Source organism: Tyto alba, unplaced genomic scaffold (assembly GCF_018691265.1).
Source record: "Tyto alba isolate M040663 unplaced genomic scaffold, T.alba_DEE_v4.0 Super-Scaffold_8, whole genome shotgun sequence".
Taxonomy (NCBI): Eukaryota; Metazoa; Chordata; class Aves; order Strigiformes; family Tytonidae; genus Tyto; species Tyto alba.
Window position 1 is genome coordinate 23,301,226 of NW_024881329.1, and position 15,754 is coordinate 23,316,979.

General features: G+C 66.7%; 3 protein-coding genes and 1 long non-coding RNA gene across 8 annotated transcripts; 1 reads left to right on the forward strand and 3 right to left on the reverse strand.

Annotated features, from left to right (window-relative positions):
• Positions 1-29: 29 nt before the first annotated feature.
• On the reverse strand, positions 30-2,424 carry MRPS21 (mitochondrial ribosomal protein S21). Its single transcript, XM_042784600.1, has 3 exons — positions 2,330-2,424; positions 1,932-2,027; positions 30-254 (listed from the first exon to the last, which is right to left on the reverse strand). Exons 2-3 carry the CDS (start codon positions 2,012-2,014, stop codon positions 74-76), a joined length of 264 nt encoding a protein of 87 aa, XP_042640534.1. The 5' UTR covers positions 2,015-2,027; positions 2,330-2,424; the 3' UTR covers positions 30-73.
• Positions 2,425-2,707: 283 nt separating this feature from the next.
• Positions 2,708-3,969, reverse strand: LOC116962707. Its single transcript, XR_004407741.2, has 3 exons — positions 3,690-3,969; positions 3,511-3,589; positions 2,708-3,390 (listed from the first exon to the last, which is right to left on the reverse strand). It is a non-coding gene; the product is annotated as an uncharacterized LOC116962707 (long non-coding RNA).
• A 2,293-nt stretch (positions 3,970-6,262) lies between these two features.
• Positions 6,263-11,301, forward strand: CA14 (carbonic anhydrase 14). 5 transcript variants are annotated; one of them, XM_042784577.1, is made up of 11 exons: positions 6,270-6,419; positions 6,582-6,602; positions 7,472-7,651; positions 7,759-7,901; positions 9,376-9,471; positions 9,549-9,615; positions 9,721-9,878; positions 9,961-10,087; positions 10,197-10,217; positions 10,317-10,395; positions 10,518-10,699. In XM_042784577.1, the coding sequence occupies exons 1-11, from the start codon at positions 6,368-6,370 to the stop codon at positions 10,597-10,599; spliced, it is 1,026 nt and encodes a 341-aa protein (XP_042640511.1). In that variant the 5' UTR covers positions 6,270-6,367; the 3' UTR covers positions 10,600-10,699. The 5 variants fall into 5 exon arrangements, with proteins under 5 accessions (XP_042640509.1, XP_042640508.1, XP_042640507.1 ...); XM_042784576.1 differs by having other exon boundaries at positions 6,272-6,419; positions 10,311-10,395; XM_042784574.1 differs by lacking the exon at positions 9,961-10,087 and having other exon boundaries at positions 6,264-6,419; positions 10,518-11,301.
• On the reverse strand, positions 10,917-15,541 carry APH1A (aph-1 homolog A, gamma-secretase subunit). Its single transcript, XM_042784590.1, has 7 exons — positions 15,416-15,541; positions 13,185-13,355; positions 12,870-12,943; positions 12,508-12,630; positions 12,258-12,385; positions 11,790-11,913; positions 10,917-11,520 (listed from the first exon to the last, which is right to left on the reverse strand). Exons 1-7 carry the CDS (start codon positions 15,526-15,528, stop codon positions 11,456-11,458), a joined length of 798 nt encoding a protein of 265 aa, XP_042640524.1. The 5' UTR covers positions 15,529-15,541; the 3' UTR covers positions 10,917-11,455.
• Between the last annotated feature and the right edge of the window lie 213 nt (positions 15,542-15,754).

Genomic DNA, 15,754 nt, shown 5'->3' on the forward strand with positions numbered 1-15,754 from the left:
CGTTAATTAAAACTAAATTAAAACGCGACTAAGGGGATGGGGCGGCCTTTATTGTGGCGGGGTGCGCTCCCCGCTAGCAGCCCAGCCAGGGGTCCTGCCGGTTGCTCCGCGCCAGGAAGCTGATCTTCCGCCCCATCTCGGCGTTGTAGACCCGCCGGCACGCCTCGTAGGCCAGGCGCTGCCGCCGCCGGCACGGCTTCTCGTAGTACCGGGCCCGCCGCACCGCCTCCACCAGCCCGTCTTGCAAGAGGATCCTGCGAAGGGAGGGGAAGGCACGAGGTGAGACGCGCTGCGTGAACCCCCCCCCCACCACCGCGAGCTCCCTGACGGCGCATTGAAACCTGGGGGATTCGGTTTGCCTTCTTCCCTGCTTTTGTGTTCATTTATTAATTCGTTTTAATTTAATTAAACCCACAGATAAGGCAGCATCAGGACGGAGAGCTGGTGGGAAAAGCCCTGTGTGACTCTCCTGTCACCGCCTGTGCCTGATGCCTCAAGTCTAGAGAAAAGCCCCAAAAAAACCAGACTGCTTTAGGTTGGAAGGGACATTAAATCCCATCCAGTCCCAACCCCCCTGCCCCGGGCAGGGCCCCCTTCCCCCAGCCCAGGGTGCTCCCAGCCCCATCCAACCTGGCCTTGAACCCTTCCAGGGAGGGGGCAGCCACAGCTGCTCTGGGCACCCGGGGCCAGCGCCCAAACACCTGCACAGGGGAGAATTTATTCCTTATATCTCATCTAAATCTCCCCTCTTTCAGTTTAAAACTGTGACCCCTCATCCTACCCCCACCCCCTGACCCAGAGTCCCCCCCCACCTCCCCTGTCCCCCCTTTAAGCCCTGGGAGGCCGCTCGAAGGGCTCCCTGGAGCCTTCTCTTCTCCAGGCTGAACCCCCCCAACTCTCTCAGCCTGGCCCCCCAGGGGAGCTGCTCCAGCCCCCCCAGCATCTCCGTGGCCTCCTCTGGCCCCGCTCGAGCAGCTCCGGGTCCTTCTGCTGTTGGGGGCCCCCGAGCTGGCCCCAGCACTGCAGGGGGGTCTCCCCAGAGCGGAGCAGAGGGGGAGAATCCCCTCCCTGGCCCTGCTGCCCCCCCTGCTCTGGCTGCAGCCCAGGGCACGGGTGGGTTCTGGGCTGCCAGCGCACGGGGCTGGCTCACAGGCTGTTTTCCCCCCACCAACCCGCCCAGTCCCTCTCCTTGGGGCTGCTCTCCAGCCGCTCCTCGCCCAGCCTGGGTTTGTGCTGGGGATTGCCCCGACCCACGGGCAGGACCTTGCCCTTGCTGAACCCCATGAGGTTTGCCCGGTCCCCCCTCTCCAGCCTGCCCAGGTCCCTCGGGGTGACATCCCTGCCCTCAGCGTGTCCCCCACCGCACAGCTCGGGGCCATCGGGGCACTTGCTGAGGGGGCCTCGATCCCACTGTCCCCATCTCAGCAAAGATGTGACACATCACCAGGCCCAGCCCCAGGAACGGCGCTTGGCACCTCTTGGCCATCAAGCTGTTGACCCCAACTTTTGGGGAGCAACCACCCAGCCAATCCCTCACCTGCCGAGTGGGTCCGTCCCTCAGACTGTCCTCTGTCCAAATTTAGGGACAAGGACAGCGTGCGTGACCTTGGCAGATGATTTGCGCGGGGATGACAGATGTCCCGAACCCGACTGACGGGGTGAAACGAGACGAGCACCCCCCATGCCGGGGGGGGGGTGTGGTTGGTTTATGAGACCCCCAGCCAAAATCTAATTACACCGGGGTTAATTCGTGCAATCGTTATGTACTCAAGTACCGAAGGTTAACGGGACCTTCCCAAACCCACCCGGGGACATCTGGCTCCGTGCCTGGTCACCGGCTCTTGGCTGAGCTCGGGAGCCGCGGGGAGGTCCCGGTGGCCCCCCCGGACCCCCAAACCCCCCTCCCCAGACCCCCCCCTCCGGCCCCTCACCTGTTGAGAGCCCCGTAGGCCGCGTCCACGTTGCCGTTCTGGACCATGACCGTGCGGCCCAGGAAGCGGAGGTGGTTCGCCATGGCGGTCGCCGCTCTGCGGGGGGCCGGGGACGGCGGGTGAGCCCCCCCGCACCCCCTCCCGGTGGCACCGGTCCTTCCCCCACCCCCCCCCCCACCCTAACCCGGGAAACACGGCACGAACACCCCACCCCACCCGCAGGGGCCTGGCAGTGCCGTTCCCCCCTCCCCGTCACGGCAGGACCCGTTAAAGGCCCCCCGCCCCCTCCCCCCCTCCCTCGGGAAGAACCCGGTAAAGCCCGGCCCTCCGGGAAGAGCCCCGTTAAGAGCTGCCCCCCGCCCCCGCCAAGGTTCCCGGTCCCCGCCCCGGTGCCGTACAGCTCCCGGTCACAGCGGGACGTTCCGGAACCGGAAGTCGTTACCGGTGCGGGTGGGTGGAGCTTAGCCCGCTGCTTAGCCCGTGTGGGGCGTGGCTTAGGATGGGGGCGTGGCCTGAGCGCCGGGGCTCAGGGCTGCGATGGGGGGGGGGGGTTGTTGGGCTGAGTTTGGGGGGGGGACAGGACACGATGTGGGGGACACCGGGCCTGCTCCCCCCCCTCCCCCCCCCCCCCCATCAGCGGGGACAGGAGGTACGTGGGGACCCACTGTTGGGGGGGGACGGGGTTGGCACCAGGCAGCTGTGACCGCCCCCCCTCCCGGGGACAAGACACCCACCCCCCCCCCCCCCCCCCCCCAAAAGGGACAGAGGACACCGAGTGGCCCCGGCCGCTCCCGCGGCATTTATTGCTTCCAGCAGGGCCGAGCTGTGAGGCAGCCCCATTTTGGGGGGGGGGGGGGGGAACGATGCACACCCGCCACCCCGGACCCACCCCCCCCCCCCCCGCACCCCCAAACACCACACAGGGGGGGGAAGGCACAAGCCTGGCGGGGGGGGCCAGCCCCCACCGCCCTGTCCCCCCCAGTGGTGCGCCAAGGCACGAGCCCCCCCCCCCCTTTCTCCAGGGTTTTGGGGTTCACTGAGGGGGGGGCCCATGGGATGGCCCCGCCCGCCTGCAGGTCTCACTGTCCACAATTAAAAAAAAAACAAAAAACAAAAAACCAAAACATCAAAAAAGGCAAAACTCAAGGAATCCAGGAGAGACGCCCCCCTCTCCAAGCTGGGGGGGGGTCACGCATCCAGCGCTGAGGGGGACGCGGGGGTCCCGGTCTGGGTGGGATGGTGACATCTGGGTTGTGCCCCCCGATGCGATGTCCCCGCGGGGCTGGAGGTGGGGGGGTCCGCAGGCTGGCGCCGGCAGCGGGGTGCCCCAGGGGGGCCAGCGGGGGGGCGGCGGCGGGTGGAGGCGGGGGTCGGATCCTGCGGGGGTTTGGGGGCGACGTGGGGGAACCAGACCCTCAGCATCCCCTCGACCTGCAGCAGCGTCCCCAGATACCGGGCACTGGGGGGGGGGGGAGAGCAGAGAGCACCCTGTTATCCCACTGCTGGGGGGACACACCCCCATGGAGGGGTGTCCCTTTGCCCCCCCCCCCCCGGAGATTTTTAGCAGGGGGACACTCACCCCATTTCGGGTTTTTGCAGGACCCCGATGATCCGCTGGATCCGGTCCATGGCCACGCTCTGCTGGAAGCTGCTCAGCCCTGGGGAACCCCAAAAATCTGTAAGTTCTCCTTAAGGGGGGGAAGGCCTGGGGGGGGCCCCCAAAGACGGGGTTTGGGGGGGGGGGAGGGGGGCACCCACCTCTATCGTATCGCCCTCGTTTCAGCCCCTCCAGCAGCTCCGCCAGCGGCCGGATGAAGCCCCGCAGCTCCTGGCACTGGGAGGAAGAGGAGGAGGATGGTTGGGCTGGGTTCAGACTGGGCAGGGGGTGACCTGTGTGCCCCCCCCCAAGCCTGCTTATCCCCCCTTCCCCCCCATTTCAGGTGGGGGAAACTGAGGCAGAGCCAGGAGGAGATGCAATTTTTACAGTGCCAAGTACCGCCCCACCCTCCAATTTTGCGGGTGCTCCTCCGTTTTGCTGCCAAAAACTCACTTTTTGGGCAAAGAGGCGATCGCCGTCGCTGGGAGGGGCGTCTCCCACATCCCCTTTTCGGGGTCGCTTCCCCCCCCGGGGTGATGGGGGCAATTCGGGGGGTGCTCGATCTGACCCCCCCGGCCTCTTGCGGCTCCTCTCAGGTTTGGGGGGGGTGGTGGTGGGGGCGCTGGCTTCGGCCTCGCTGTCGGAGGGACCCCCTGGGCTGGAGGCGGGGGAGCCACAGGAGCAGGCACGGCCGGGGGGCTCCATGGCAGGGGGGTACGGGGGGGCCCCCCAAAAGGAGTCTCTCCCTGAGTTCAACTCCTGTGGTGTTGCCTGGCTGAGACTACCTGGGGGAGGGATGAAAAAATGCGGAAATTGAGAAAAAATAGGAAATAGAGAAACTGTTGCATTCCCTCCACTTAGCACCAGTACCCCCCCAGGACCAGGAGACCCCCCCCCACAAGGTGGGGACCCCCCCACCCCCAGCACTGCGAGCCCCATAATCAGGACCAGGATCCCCCCCGATCAGCACCCCTCCAGGACCAAGCGCCCCCCCAGGTTGGGGACCCCTTACTCCCGACCCCGAGACACCCCCCTAACCACCCCCAGGACCTGTTTCCCCCCCCCCCCCCCAAACCAGGACCCCCCAGCACTGGGACCTCATTAACCATCCTGGAGACCCCCGCACTCCCGGCACTGGGACCCCCATTTCCAGGATCGGGACACCCCCCCCGCCTCCAAACTGGTCCCACCCCCAGAACCGGGAACCCCCCAGCACCCCAGGACCCCCATTAACCATCCCAGGGTCCTCCCCCCACCTCAGAACTGGGAACCCCCCGGCACCGGGACCCCATTAACCATCCCGGGGACCCCCGCACCCCTGGCACTGGGACCCCCATTTCCAGGATCGGGACCCCTCGCAACCCGGTCCTGCCCCCAGCACCGGGATGTGTGTCTGTGACGTGTGTCCCCCTCCCGCCTCCAGAACCGGGACCCCCGGGCACCAGGACCCCATTAACCATCCCGGGGACCTCCCCTCACCTCAGAACCGGGAACCCCCCGGTACCGGGACCCTCATTTCCAGGATCGGGACCCCCCTTCCAACCTGGTCCCACCCCCAGAACCGGAACCCTCCCGGCACCCCAGGACCCCCATTAACCATCCCGGGGACCACCCCCCACCTCAGAACCGGGACCCCCCCCGGCACCGGGACCCCATTAACCATCCCGGGGACCCCTGCATCCCCGGCACCGGGACGTCCCCATCCCCAAAACCGGGCCGCCCGGCACCGAGCCCCCCATTTCCAGGATCGGGACCCCCCCCTCCAACCTGGTCACACCCCCAGAACCGGAACCCACCCGGCACCCCGGGGTCCCCATTAACCATCCCGAGGACCTCCCCCCCCCGCCCAGAACCGGGACCCCCTTACCCATCCCGTGTCCCCCCCGGGCCCCACCTGCTGCCGGCGGCGGCGGTGCCGGTGGCCCCGTCCCGCTCCCGCTCTCGTCCCGTCCCGGCGCCGGTTCCGCCCCGGCTGCGGCGGCCCCACGCGGACACGTGCGCGGCCGCACGTGCCTCCCGCTGGGCCCCGCCCCTCCCGCGCTCCCATTGGTCCCCGCTCCCCGGCAGCGGGCGGAGCCTCCCCGCCTCGCCCCGCCCTCTCGCTCCCCGTTGGTCCCGGCTCGCGCCGGCGCTGCCCAATGCGGAGGCTGCCCTGCGCTAATTGGTCGGGAGGGTGGGGCCGAGGCCACGCCTCTCCATGTGGGGACACGCAGCGTGGGGCAGCGCCCCCTGGCGGGCGGGAGGAGGGGGCGGTGGGTCACGGGGCTCCGCGCTGGGGGGTCCCGGGCCACGCCCCCGCTCCGCCCCGCCGCCCACCGCCAATGGGAGGCGGCCTGACACGGTCGTCACGGCCGGCGCGGCCAATAGGAGGGCTGGGGGTGGTGGCCTCGCCTCGGCGCCGTTACATAATGGGAGAGGGCAGGCGCGTGGGCCCCCACGTGGGGGCGGGGCGCGCGTCTCCGTGACGTCAGCGCGCGCAGTGGAACGCCGGAGGGCGGGGTGGGGGGGCGGGCGCAAAGGGAGCGGGGCTGAGGAGGGGGCGGGGCTGGGAGAAAGGGGGCGGGGCGAGGGGAGCTCATGCAGCGCTCCCCCCCCCATGGCTCCCCACACACCTTCAAGCCCCCCCCCAGCCCCCCGAAATCCCACGCCCCTCCCAGCACCGCCCCCCCCCAGCCCCCAGAGCTCCCAGCCGCACCCCTCCACCCCCCCCCACCTCTCCCCCCCGAAGCCCCCCCAGCCCCACGCCCCGACGCCCCAGGGATGGCCCCTCCGTCCCCCCCGGTCCCGGGTGGGTATTTAAGGCCGGGCCGGTGGCACCAGGTCCCCCCACCCCCCGGACATGCTGCGTGCCCTGCTGCTGCTGGGGGGCTTGGCCCCCAGCCTGCCCGCCGGTGAGTGCCCCCCCCCCGCCAAACCCCTTCACACCTTCACCCCAATTCTTGACCCCCCGGGAGCAGGACCCGCTTTAGGGTGCAGCCACCAGCACCCACGGGAGCTCCTGGGGAGGGACCAAGGGTGCCCCCCCTGACACCTCTGCTCCCCCACACACACAGGTCCCCACTGGGCATATGAGGGTGAGTGGGCCCCCCCCCCCCCCCGGACCCCCCGTTTTCCCCCCACACCTCAAATTCATCACCTCACGCACCCCAGAGTCAAGGGGCATCACCCGGGGTCTCCCAGAAAGGCGGGGGTTGGATGGGTGAAGCCCCCCCATGCCCCCCACCCCATTCCCAGACACCGGGATCACCCCAAAACGGGAGAGAGATGGATGGGTGCATCCCCCCCCATGCCCCCCCCACCCCATTCCCAGACACCGGGGTCCCCCAAAACAGGAGGGAGATGGATGGGTGCATCCCCCCCCATGCCCCCCACCCCATTCCCAGACACCGGGGTCCCCAAAACCAGGAGGGAGATGGACGGGTGAAGCCCCCCCCATGCCCCCCACCCCATTCCCAGACACTGGGGTACCCCAAAATGAAGAGCTAGATGGGTGACAACCCTCCTCCTTTCCCGGATGCCTGGGTCCCCTAAAATAGGAGGGGGCTGGATGGGTGCAGCCCCCCCATGCCCCCCCCGGGTCCCCCCCCGGGTCCCCCTCGCGCTCCAATGCTCCCATTGTGCCCCTTTACATAAGGCTCCGGCTGCCAAATCCAATTAGGATCCGGCCCCAGCCAAATCCCGGCTAAGCCCCATCCCGTTGGGCCCACGGGGACCCCGTGGGTGTCCCGTCCCCCCCCCCCACCCCCCCCGGGTCAGCTTTGTCCCCGCTCCCCCAGCCGGAAAAAAAAGGTCCCTGGAAGATTAACGAGCACATTGGGAACGTCACCCCGCATCCTCGTTTTTTTGAGGGGGAAACGAAGGGCGTTTGGGGTCACGGGGAAAGCAGCGTCCCTAAAAAGGGGGGGGGTCACATCTGCCCCCCCCCACCCCCCCCCCCTTCAAGGCCCCCACGGGCAGCAGCACTGGCCCGAGGGCCACCCGGCTTGCGGGGGCCGAGCCCAGTCGCCCATCGATATCCGGACGCAGCGGGCGCAGCCGGACCCCTCGCTGCCGCCCCTTCGCCCCGTGGGCTACCACCGCCCCGGCACCCCGACCTTCACCCTCGCCAACAACGGCCACACCGGTGAGGGGGGGGGGCCAGGAGGGGTTTGGGGGGGGTGTGTGTGTCCCTGATTGTCACAGCTCTCTTAAGACACCCCCCCCAATGTGTGTGTGTCCCCCCCCCTGCAGCCGTGCTGGGGCTGCCGCCCTCCCTGCGGCTCCAGGGGCTGCCCCGCAGCTTCGCCGCCGCTCAGCTCCATTTCCACTGGGGCCGGTCTGGTCGTACTGGTGGTGCCGAGCATCTCCTCGATGGCCACCGGGCCCCCGCCGAGGTACCGGGTGGCCCCCAAAAGTGTGTGTGGGGGTGTGTCGGGGAGGGGGGGGGGTCCTGAAAGGGGTTGGGTGTGGGAAATGGGGCTGGAGGGTGGAAAATGGGCATGGGAATGGGGTGGGAAATGGGGCTGGGGTGGGAATTGGCGTGGGAATGAGCGTGGGAGCGGGAAATGGGTCCAGGCAAAGGAAACGGGCAGGGAAGTGGGTGCAGGAATGGGGCTGGGGGTGGAAAATGGGCAGAGAAATGGGGCTGGGGGTGGAAAGTGGGCATGGGAATGGGGTGGGAAACGGCAAGGAAATGGGGCTGGGTTGGAAAATGGGGCTGGGGGCAGGAACCAGCATGGGAACAAGTGTGGGAGCAGGAACTGGGTTCAGGGAATGGGAAACAGGCAGGGAAATGGGTGCAGGAACGGGGCTGGGGGTGGAAAGTGGGCAGGGAATGGGGTGGGAAAGGGGGCTGGGGGCGGGAACCAGCATGGGAACAAGTGTGGGAGCAGGAACTGGGTTCAGGGAATGGGAAATGGGCAGGGAAATGGGTGCAGGAATGGGGCTGGGGGTGGAAAATGGGCAGAGGAATGGGTCTGGGGGTGGAAAGTGGGCATGGGAATGGGGTGGGAAATGGCACGGAAATGGGGCTGGGGGCAGGAACCAGCATGGGAACAAGTGTGGGAGCAGGAACTGGGTTCAGGGAATGGGAAACAGGCAGGGAAATGGGTGCAAGAATGGGGCTGGGGGTGGAAAGTGGCACAGGAATGAGTCTGGGGGTGGAAAGTGGGCAGGGAATGGGGTGGAAAAGGGGGCTGGGGGCAGGAACCAGCATGGGAACAAGTGCGGGAGCAGGAACTGGGTTCAGGGAATGGGAAACAGGCAGGGAAATGGGTGCAAGAATGGGGATGGGGGTGGAAAGTGGCACAGGAATGGGGTGGGAAATGGGGCTGGGTGCAGGGAATGGGAAAGGGGTTTGGGGATAGGAAGCGGGCAGGGAAAGGGGCGCGGGAAATGGGTCTGGGGGAAGGAAATGGGTGCAGGGAATGGGAAAGGGGTCTGGGCACAGGAAACAGGCAGGGAAGAGGGAAATGTATGCAGGAGTTGGGTGCAGGGAATGGGAAGGGGGTCCTGGTGTGGGAAACAGGTCCAAGCAGAGGAAGCAGGCAGCGAAATAGGGGTGGGAAATGGGTCTGGGGGCAGGAACCAGCACGGGAATGGGCGCAGGAATGGGAAAGGGGAGTCTGGGGGTGGGAAATGGGGGCAGGAATGGGAAACAGGGGTGGGAAATTGGAGCAGGAATGGAAGACAGGGGTGGGAAATGGGAGCAGGAACAGCTCCGGGTGCAGGAATTGGATGTCGGGACCGGGAGATGGGTGCGGGCAGTGATGAGGGATCGGGTGTGGGAAAGGGGGCGAGTGGGGGACACCAGCCCTGGGGCTGGGAGGGGGTCACAGGTTGGGGGGGGGGGTGTCCCCCCCGCCGCAGATGCACGTGGTGCACTACGACGCGGAGCGCTACGCCAACGCCAGTGAGGCGCAGCACCACACCGGGGGGCTGGCCGTGCTCGGAGTCCTCCTGGAGGTACACGGAGCCCAAAAAACACCCACCCCACCCCCCAAACTCCCCGCAGCCCTAACACCCTCCCCCCCCCCCCCCAGGTGGGTGCTGACCCCCACCCTGCCTATGACAACATCCTGAGCCATCTCGGGAGCATCCGCTACGCAGGTGAGCGAACGGCACGTGAGCGAGGGGGTAGCTCGGGGAGACAGCAGGGAAAGCGTGCAGGGGTGGCGAGGGGGAACCCCAAATTCTCCCTCTGTACTCCCCCAGGGCAGACGACAGCCATCCCCTCCTTCAGCGTGCAGGACCTGCTGCCCCGGCGCCTGGATCTCTACTACCGCTACAACGGGTCCCTCACCACCCCTCCCTGCTTCCAGGGTGTCCTCTGGACCCTCTTCCAGCAGCCCGTCCGCATCAGCCTGGCCCAGGTAGGACCCACTTTGGGGTGAAATCCCCTGGTTTTGGGGTGGAGGGACAGCCTCAGCCGTCCCCCCCCCCCCCCCATTTCAGCTGGAACAGCTCCAGGGAGCCCTTTACACCACGACGGCAGCTGACCCCGAGCCCCAGCGCCTGGTGGATAATTTTCGGGTGCCGCAGGAGCTCAACCAGCGCTTGGTGCTGTCATCCTTCCCCAGGGGTGAGAGCTGGGGGGGGTGGGAAGGGCCCCCCTTCCACCCCTCAAATGGCTCCTGGAGCCCCAACTGGGTGCAAGGCTGCAGCACCAAGCCCCAACTCTTCTCTTGCAGGGCCCAAGGGGTATTCAACAGGTACGGCCCAGCCTGAGGGGCTGGAATGGGGGGGTGTCATGTGTCCCCCCCCCGCCCCCAATTCCCCCCTGAGCCCTCTGTGGCATCCTGCAGGTGAAGTCGTTGCCATCATCTTCGGCACCGGCTCCGGCTGCCTCTGCCTTTTCCTCATCGTTCACTTTGTGGCCAAGAGGATGCGGTGAGAGGCCCCCACCCTGAGGAAGGACCCCCCCTCGGCCTCTGGCTGCAGGGGACCTCCCCCCCCCCCCCCCCCAAGGTTTGCTCTCACCTCAGCCCTTCTCCCCCCCTTCCCCGAGGCAGAGCGAGGAGGGCGCAGGAACAGGACGTCGTGTTCAAAGCCTCCTCCCGCCACACCCCCTCCGACGACGGCCCTCGCCCTTGAACCCCAGCCCAGGCTGGGCTGTGACAGACCCCCCCAGACCTCCCCCCCCCCAGTACCAGGGGAGCTGCCCGGGGCTCAGCCCCACGGCAGCGGCAGCTCCTGCCCTGGCCCCACTGGAAATAAAGCCCCTTCCCCACCCCACAGCACTGGTGGCTCATTACTGGGGAGGGAAAGGGACCCAATGGGCTTGGGGGCTGGATCCTGTCAGCCCCAAGAAACCAGGACTCCCCTCAAAACTGGGAGCAAAGCAAAAAAGGGGTGGGGGGGAGATCAACCCCTCTTCCCCCCCCCAACCCCCATTACAGAAGTCGCCTCAGTGCCGTGGTACCCATCGCTCTATTAAAAGGGTTTTACTCTGAATCAGAAAAATAATTTACCCCCCTCCCAGTTGCACAGCAGAGTAACGAGTTCCCCCGCTGCCGGGGGAAGCAGAAAGGGGGGTGAGTGGGACAGAGCACCCCCCAATCCCAGCTCCCCCTGCTTCTGCGGAGGCTGAGCAGGGAACGGCAGCAGGCTGTGGTGGTGGGGAGGGGGAGAAATGCGAGGGAAGGGGGGGTCCTGCCCCGAGCCCCGCAAGCCCCCTCGCACCCCAGGGCACCCGGCCCCACTCCTGCCTCCCCCCGCAGCCATACCCTGTCAGGAAAAAAAGTTTAACGGCAGCCGCTAACGGGGTTGCCCACAAGCACTGGTCGGATCCCCCCCGAAAAAAAAAGAAAAAAAAAAAAAAAAAAAGAAATATCCCCCTCTGGAGTGGGACAGGGGAGGGAGCCACCTCTGCGCCGCGGCGGGGGCAGCGTCGTGGTCTCCCAGCTGCCGAGGGCACTTGGGTACGGCGGCGCGGGGCCGCAGCGGCCGCTCAGTCCTCGAAAGGCACCTGCAGTGCTGAGTACATCATCACTCTGCTGTCGTCCTCCTGCTTACCTGGGGGGGGGGGTGGGGTGGGCAGAAAGGAGGGAGAGGGTGAGCGGTGGGAAAGCAGGGTTGTTTTGGGGGTGAGGATCTATTTTGGGGTTTGCGGGAGCAGCTCTGGTAGCCAGAAGGCAGGTACAGGCAGGACCTGTCCTCCCCCATCCCAGCAGCTCCAACACCGCACCCCCCCCCCCCCAAAAAAAAAAAACACCTAAAAGGGGACTAAGATCCACCAGAAAAGCCCCCCTGCATGCCCCTCCCTGCCCAGGCCCCCCCCTTACAGGAAAGGCACTTGAGGATGTTGCGGAACGAGCCCCCGGCAGTGAAGAAGGCCCAGAGGCCCATGATGAGGGTGATGATGAAGATGGGGCCCAGGCTGGCCTCGTAGCGGGGGTTCAGGAACGTCTGGGGTGGGTGGGAGGGTGAAGAGAGTCATGTTAGAAACATCCCCCACCTGCCAGCCACCCCCACAGCCCCCCCCCAACAGCCACAGGGGGGGAACAGGGAGCCTCCAAGAAGAGCAGAGCTCCCCTAAGCCTGGCTTAAACTCCCGCCGAGCGATTCCCACCAGGAGCTTAGCGGCTAATCCCCCATCCAACCCCCCCCCTCCTTCATTAACTGACCCGGGGAGGAGGTCCCCACGAGGGCTGTGACTCACCCCGCAGCTCAGAGCGGGGGGATTTGGGGAGCCCGAAGCAGCAGCAGGTGTCCCCGTACCCCCCTCCTGGCGCCCAGAGGGCAAAACTCACCAGCCCCGAGGTGAGGAGGTGACTGGCAACCACCAGCCCCAGGCACCAGTAACGGCGTTTTTCGCAGGCGTCGAAGAAGATCACTCCCCAGAAGGTGTGGAGCAAGACAAGGGCCATGGTGAGGAACGCTGGGGGAAAAAGCACGACAGGGACCCTCTCAGACTTCATCACCACCTTCCTCCCCCTCCTCCTTGCCTGGGCTCTAACCGCAGCACCCTGGGCACCAGCCCGCGCCGGCCCCCAGCCTCACCGGACGTGATGAAGTAGTACGGTGAATCCCCGTGGATCCCGACGATGCCCGGCCCGATGGAGTCTGCCAGGATGTTAATGACGGAAAACACGCCGCTGATGATGCCGAAGGACAGGCCCGAGACTGCGGAGGGGGGAGAAGGGAGTCAGCCACGAGTGACCCCGGCCGTGCTGCCTCCCGCCACGAGCCCCAGACTCAGCGCGTGGGCCCAGGGGAAGGCAGGAGAGCCAGGAAAAAAAAAAAAAGAAAAAAAAAAAAAAAGTTGGGAAGGCTGCATTAGCCTGGTGGGTTCATCAACGCCGCTGCCAGAGAATCCTGGAAAAGCGCGGAGGGGTGAGCAGCAGCCCAAGGTTTGTGCTCACCGTAAGCCATCTGCCTGAGGGAGATGGGGGACCGGCCGTCCTCGCTGATCATCGCCAGACCTTCATCTGCTTTCCTGCTCCAGCGGGAGGGAAAAAGTGAGCGGCTGGCTCGGAACAGGAGCCGCGGCACGCGGGAGAGGGGAAGGGGTGGTTATAAATGAGCCCAGGTGAGGAGGAACTGCTCCCTCCTGGGATTTAATAAGGAAGAGACTTTGTGGGGTCCCCCAGAGAAAAAGCAGAGGTCGGTACCGACCACAGCTACAAGTCACCCAGCCTCTCGGGGTGGACACAGACCGCCTTCGGATGGGCTCTTACTTCAGCAGCTTGAAGTAGGCGAATCGAAAAGCCTCCTGCAGCAGGACGGAGACGGCAGCCCCGAAGATGAGGAGGCCGTACTGCAGCTTGGCATCCTCCCGGTCGCTGAGATGGACCGAAACGAACCAGATCAGAGACGCCAGGAGCAGAGACACCAGCCAGAAAAACGCCCTGAGGGAACGGAGGAACACCAAGCTCAGCCACGCGTGCGTGTGCCAAGCCGCTCGCTTGGTTTGCCCGGGCTCCAGGTCACGCGTTCAGCAGGGGAAGTTTTCGGCGGCAGCGTGGGCTGCCTGGTCATCGTCACGTGTGGCTGAAAATCAGATTCAGAAGCCCAAAATCCTCCTTTCGCTTCTCAGAGCCGTGACGACCCGCTCGGAGGGAAGCTGCTGCCCCGCGAAGCGGGGAAAAGACGCTCGGTGCTTCGCCCCTCAAAGCTGAAACGGGGGTCTGCCTGCGGGAAGCCGGGTGTGGCAGGACACGGCCTGCTCAGAGCCGCTCCTCTCACGTTTTAAAAGAGCAAATCCCCCACGCTAACACGCGGGGCAGGAGCCGTGACCCTGGGCACCGGCTGGGCACAGGAGGAAGGAGCCCACTGAGGGGTTGCGGGGGGTCGCTGAGCTTGGACAGAGGCGAGTTCCTCAGCTGGGACACCCCAAAGCGAGGGGACCCCGGTACGGGGACAGCCCTTCCCACCCCCTACAAGCCCACGGCCTCATCCCGCCTGCACAGGGCATTTCCCAAAGCCTCCCTGCCCACCCACCACCCCCCCCCGGCACAGCCTGCCCCCCCAGCCACCTCAGAACTGCCCCCCCAGGGTGCTGCCTCCCACCCCAGACCTCCTTGGCTGCCCCAAGATCCCCCCCTTCACCCCCTCCACACGCTGCTTTGGCCAGCCTGCCCCTCTCAGACACCCTCAACTGCCCCCCCTAAGCCCCCTCCAGTGCTGCCTGTACCCCAGACTCCCCCAGCCCCCCCCCAACTACCCTTCCCAAGCTGCCGACCCCTCCGCAGCCCCCTCAACTACCCCCTCCACTTCTCCAGCTGCCCCTTTGACCGCTTTGAACCTTCCTGCCCTGTCACCCCCCCTCAACTGTCCCCTCACCCCCCTGCTGCCGCCTGCCCTGCCCCAGATCCCCCCCCAACTACCCCAGAACTGCCCCCCTCAGTGCTCTCCGACCCCCTCAGCCCCCCTCAACGCTCTCTGACCCCCCCACTACCCCAGAACTGCCCCCCTCAATGCTCTCCGACCCCCTCAGCCCTCTCTGACCCCCCCCAACTACCCCAGAACTGCCCCCCTCAATGCTCTCCGACCCCCTTAGCCCCCCTCAACGCTCTCTGACCCCCCAACTGCCCCAGAACTGCCCCCCTCAATGCTCTCTGACCCCCCAACTACCCCAGAACTGCCCCCCTCAACGCTCTCTGACCCCCCCCACCCCAGAACTGCCCCCCTCAATGCTCTCTGACCCCCCCAACTACCCCAGAACTGCCCCCCTCAATGCTCTCTGACCCCCCCCACCCCAGAACTGCCCCCCTCAACGCTCTCTGACCCCCCAACTACCCCAGAACTGCCCCCCTCAATGCTCTGACCCCCCAACTACCCCAGAACTGCCCCCCTCAACGCTCTCCGACCCCCTCAGCCCCCCTCAATGCTCTCTGACGCCCCAACTACCCCAGAACTGCCCCCCTCAATGCTCTCCAACCCCCTCAGCCCCCCTCAACGCTCTCTGACCCCCCCCACCCCAGAACTGCCCCCTCAATGCTCTCTGACCCCCCCAACTACCCCAGAACTGCCCCCTCAATGCTCTCTGACCCCCCAACTACCCCAGAACTGCCCCCCTCAACGCTCTCTGACCCCCCCCACCCCAGAACTGCCCCCCTCAACGCTCTCTGACCCCCCCACCCCAGAACTGCCCCCTCAATGCTCTCTGACCCCCCCAACTACCCCAGAACTGCCCCCCTCAATGCTCTCTGACCCCCCCCACCCCAGAACTGCCCCCCTCAATGCTCTCTGACCCCCCCCACCCCAGAACTGCCCCCCTCAATGTTCTCTGACCCCCCCCCACACCAGAACTGCCCCCCTCAATGCTCTCTGACCCCCCCCACCCCAGAACTACCCCCCTCAATGCTCTCTGACCCCCTCAGCCCTCTCTGACCCCCCAACTTCCCCCTCGACGCTCTCTGACCCCCCCGCCCGCCCCAGAGCTCCCCCTCGGCCCCCCCGCGCTCACCCCGCCACCAGCACGATGACCCGCAGCGGCTCCGCCGCCACCGTCAGCAGCACGAGGGCGAGCGCCGGCCCGAAGGCGATCCCGGCGCAGCCGAAGAAGACGGCGGCCCCCATGGCGGCGGGGCGGGGCGGGGCGAGGCCGCGCGGGGCACGCCGGGAGCTGTAGTCCGCGGGGCGGGAGACCGCGCCCCCTGGCGGCGGGAGGTCCGCGCCGCGGGAGTTGGCGGGGGGGTGTGGGGGGGCGGTAGGACCAGACGCAGGAGCTTGGGGGGGGGGGGGGGGGGGGGAGCCCCTCTGCACCCCAAAACCCAGCAAAAAAAGGAGCTGTGCATCCCCCCCC

Excerpts from the sequence above, each read along its gene's own strand:
- CA14 (XM_042784573.1), top strand. The coding sequence starts at position 6,368 with ATGCTGCGTGCCCTGCTGCTGCTGGGGGGCTTGGCCCCCAGCCTGCCC. Across the intron at positions 9,472-9,548 it reads TGCTCGGAGTCCTCCTGGAG|GTGGGTGCTGACCCCCACCC; the intron begins GTACACGGAGCC and ends CCCCCCCCCCAG. Across the intron at positions 9,616-9,720 it reads CGGGAGCATCCGCTACGCAG|GGCAGACGACAGCCATCCCC; the intron begins GTGAGCGAACGG and ends GTACTCCCCCAG.
- MRPS21 (XM_042784600.1), bottom strand. The coding sequence starts at position 2,014 with ATGGCGAACCACCTCCGCTTCCTGGGCCGCACGGTCATGGTCCAGAAC. Across the intron at positions 255-1,931 it reads GCCTACGGGGCTCTCAACAG|GATCCTCTTGCAAGACGGGC; the intron begins GTGAGGGGCCGG and ends CTCCCTTCGCAG.
- APH1A (XM_042784590.1), bottom strand. The coding sequence starts at position 15,528 with ATGGGGGCCGCCGTCTTCTTCGGCTGCGCCGGGATCGCCTTCGGGCCG. Across the intron at positions 11,914-12,257 it reads ACCTCCTCACCTCGGGGCTG|ACGTTCCTGAACCCCCGCTA; the intron begins GTGAGTTTTGCC and ends CACCCACCCCAG. Across the intron at positions 11,521-11,789 it reads CATCCTCAAGTGCCTTTCCT|GTAAGCAGGAGGACGACAGC; the intron begins GTAAGGGGGGGG and ends CCCCCCCCCCAG.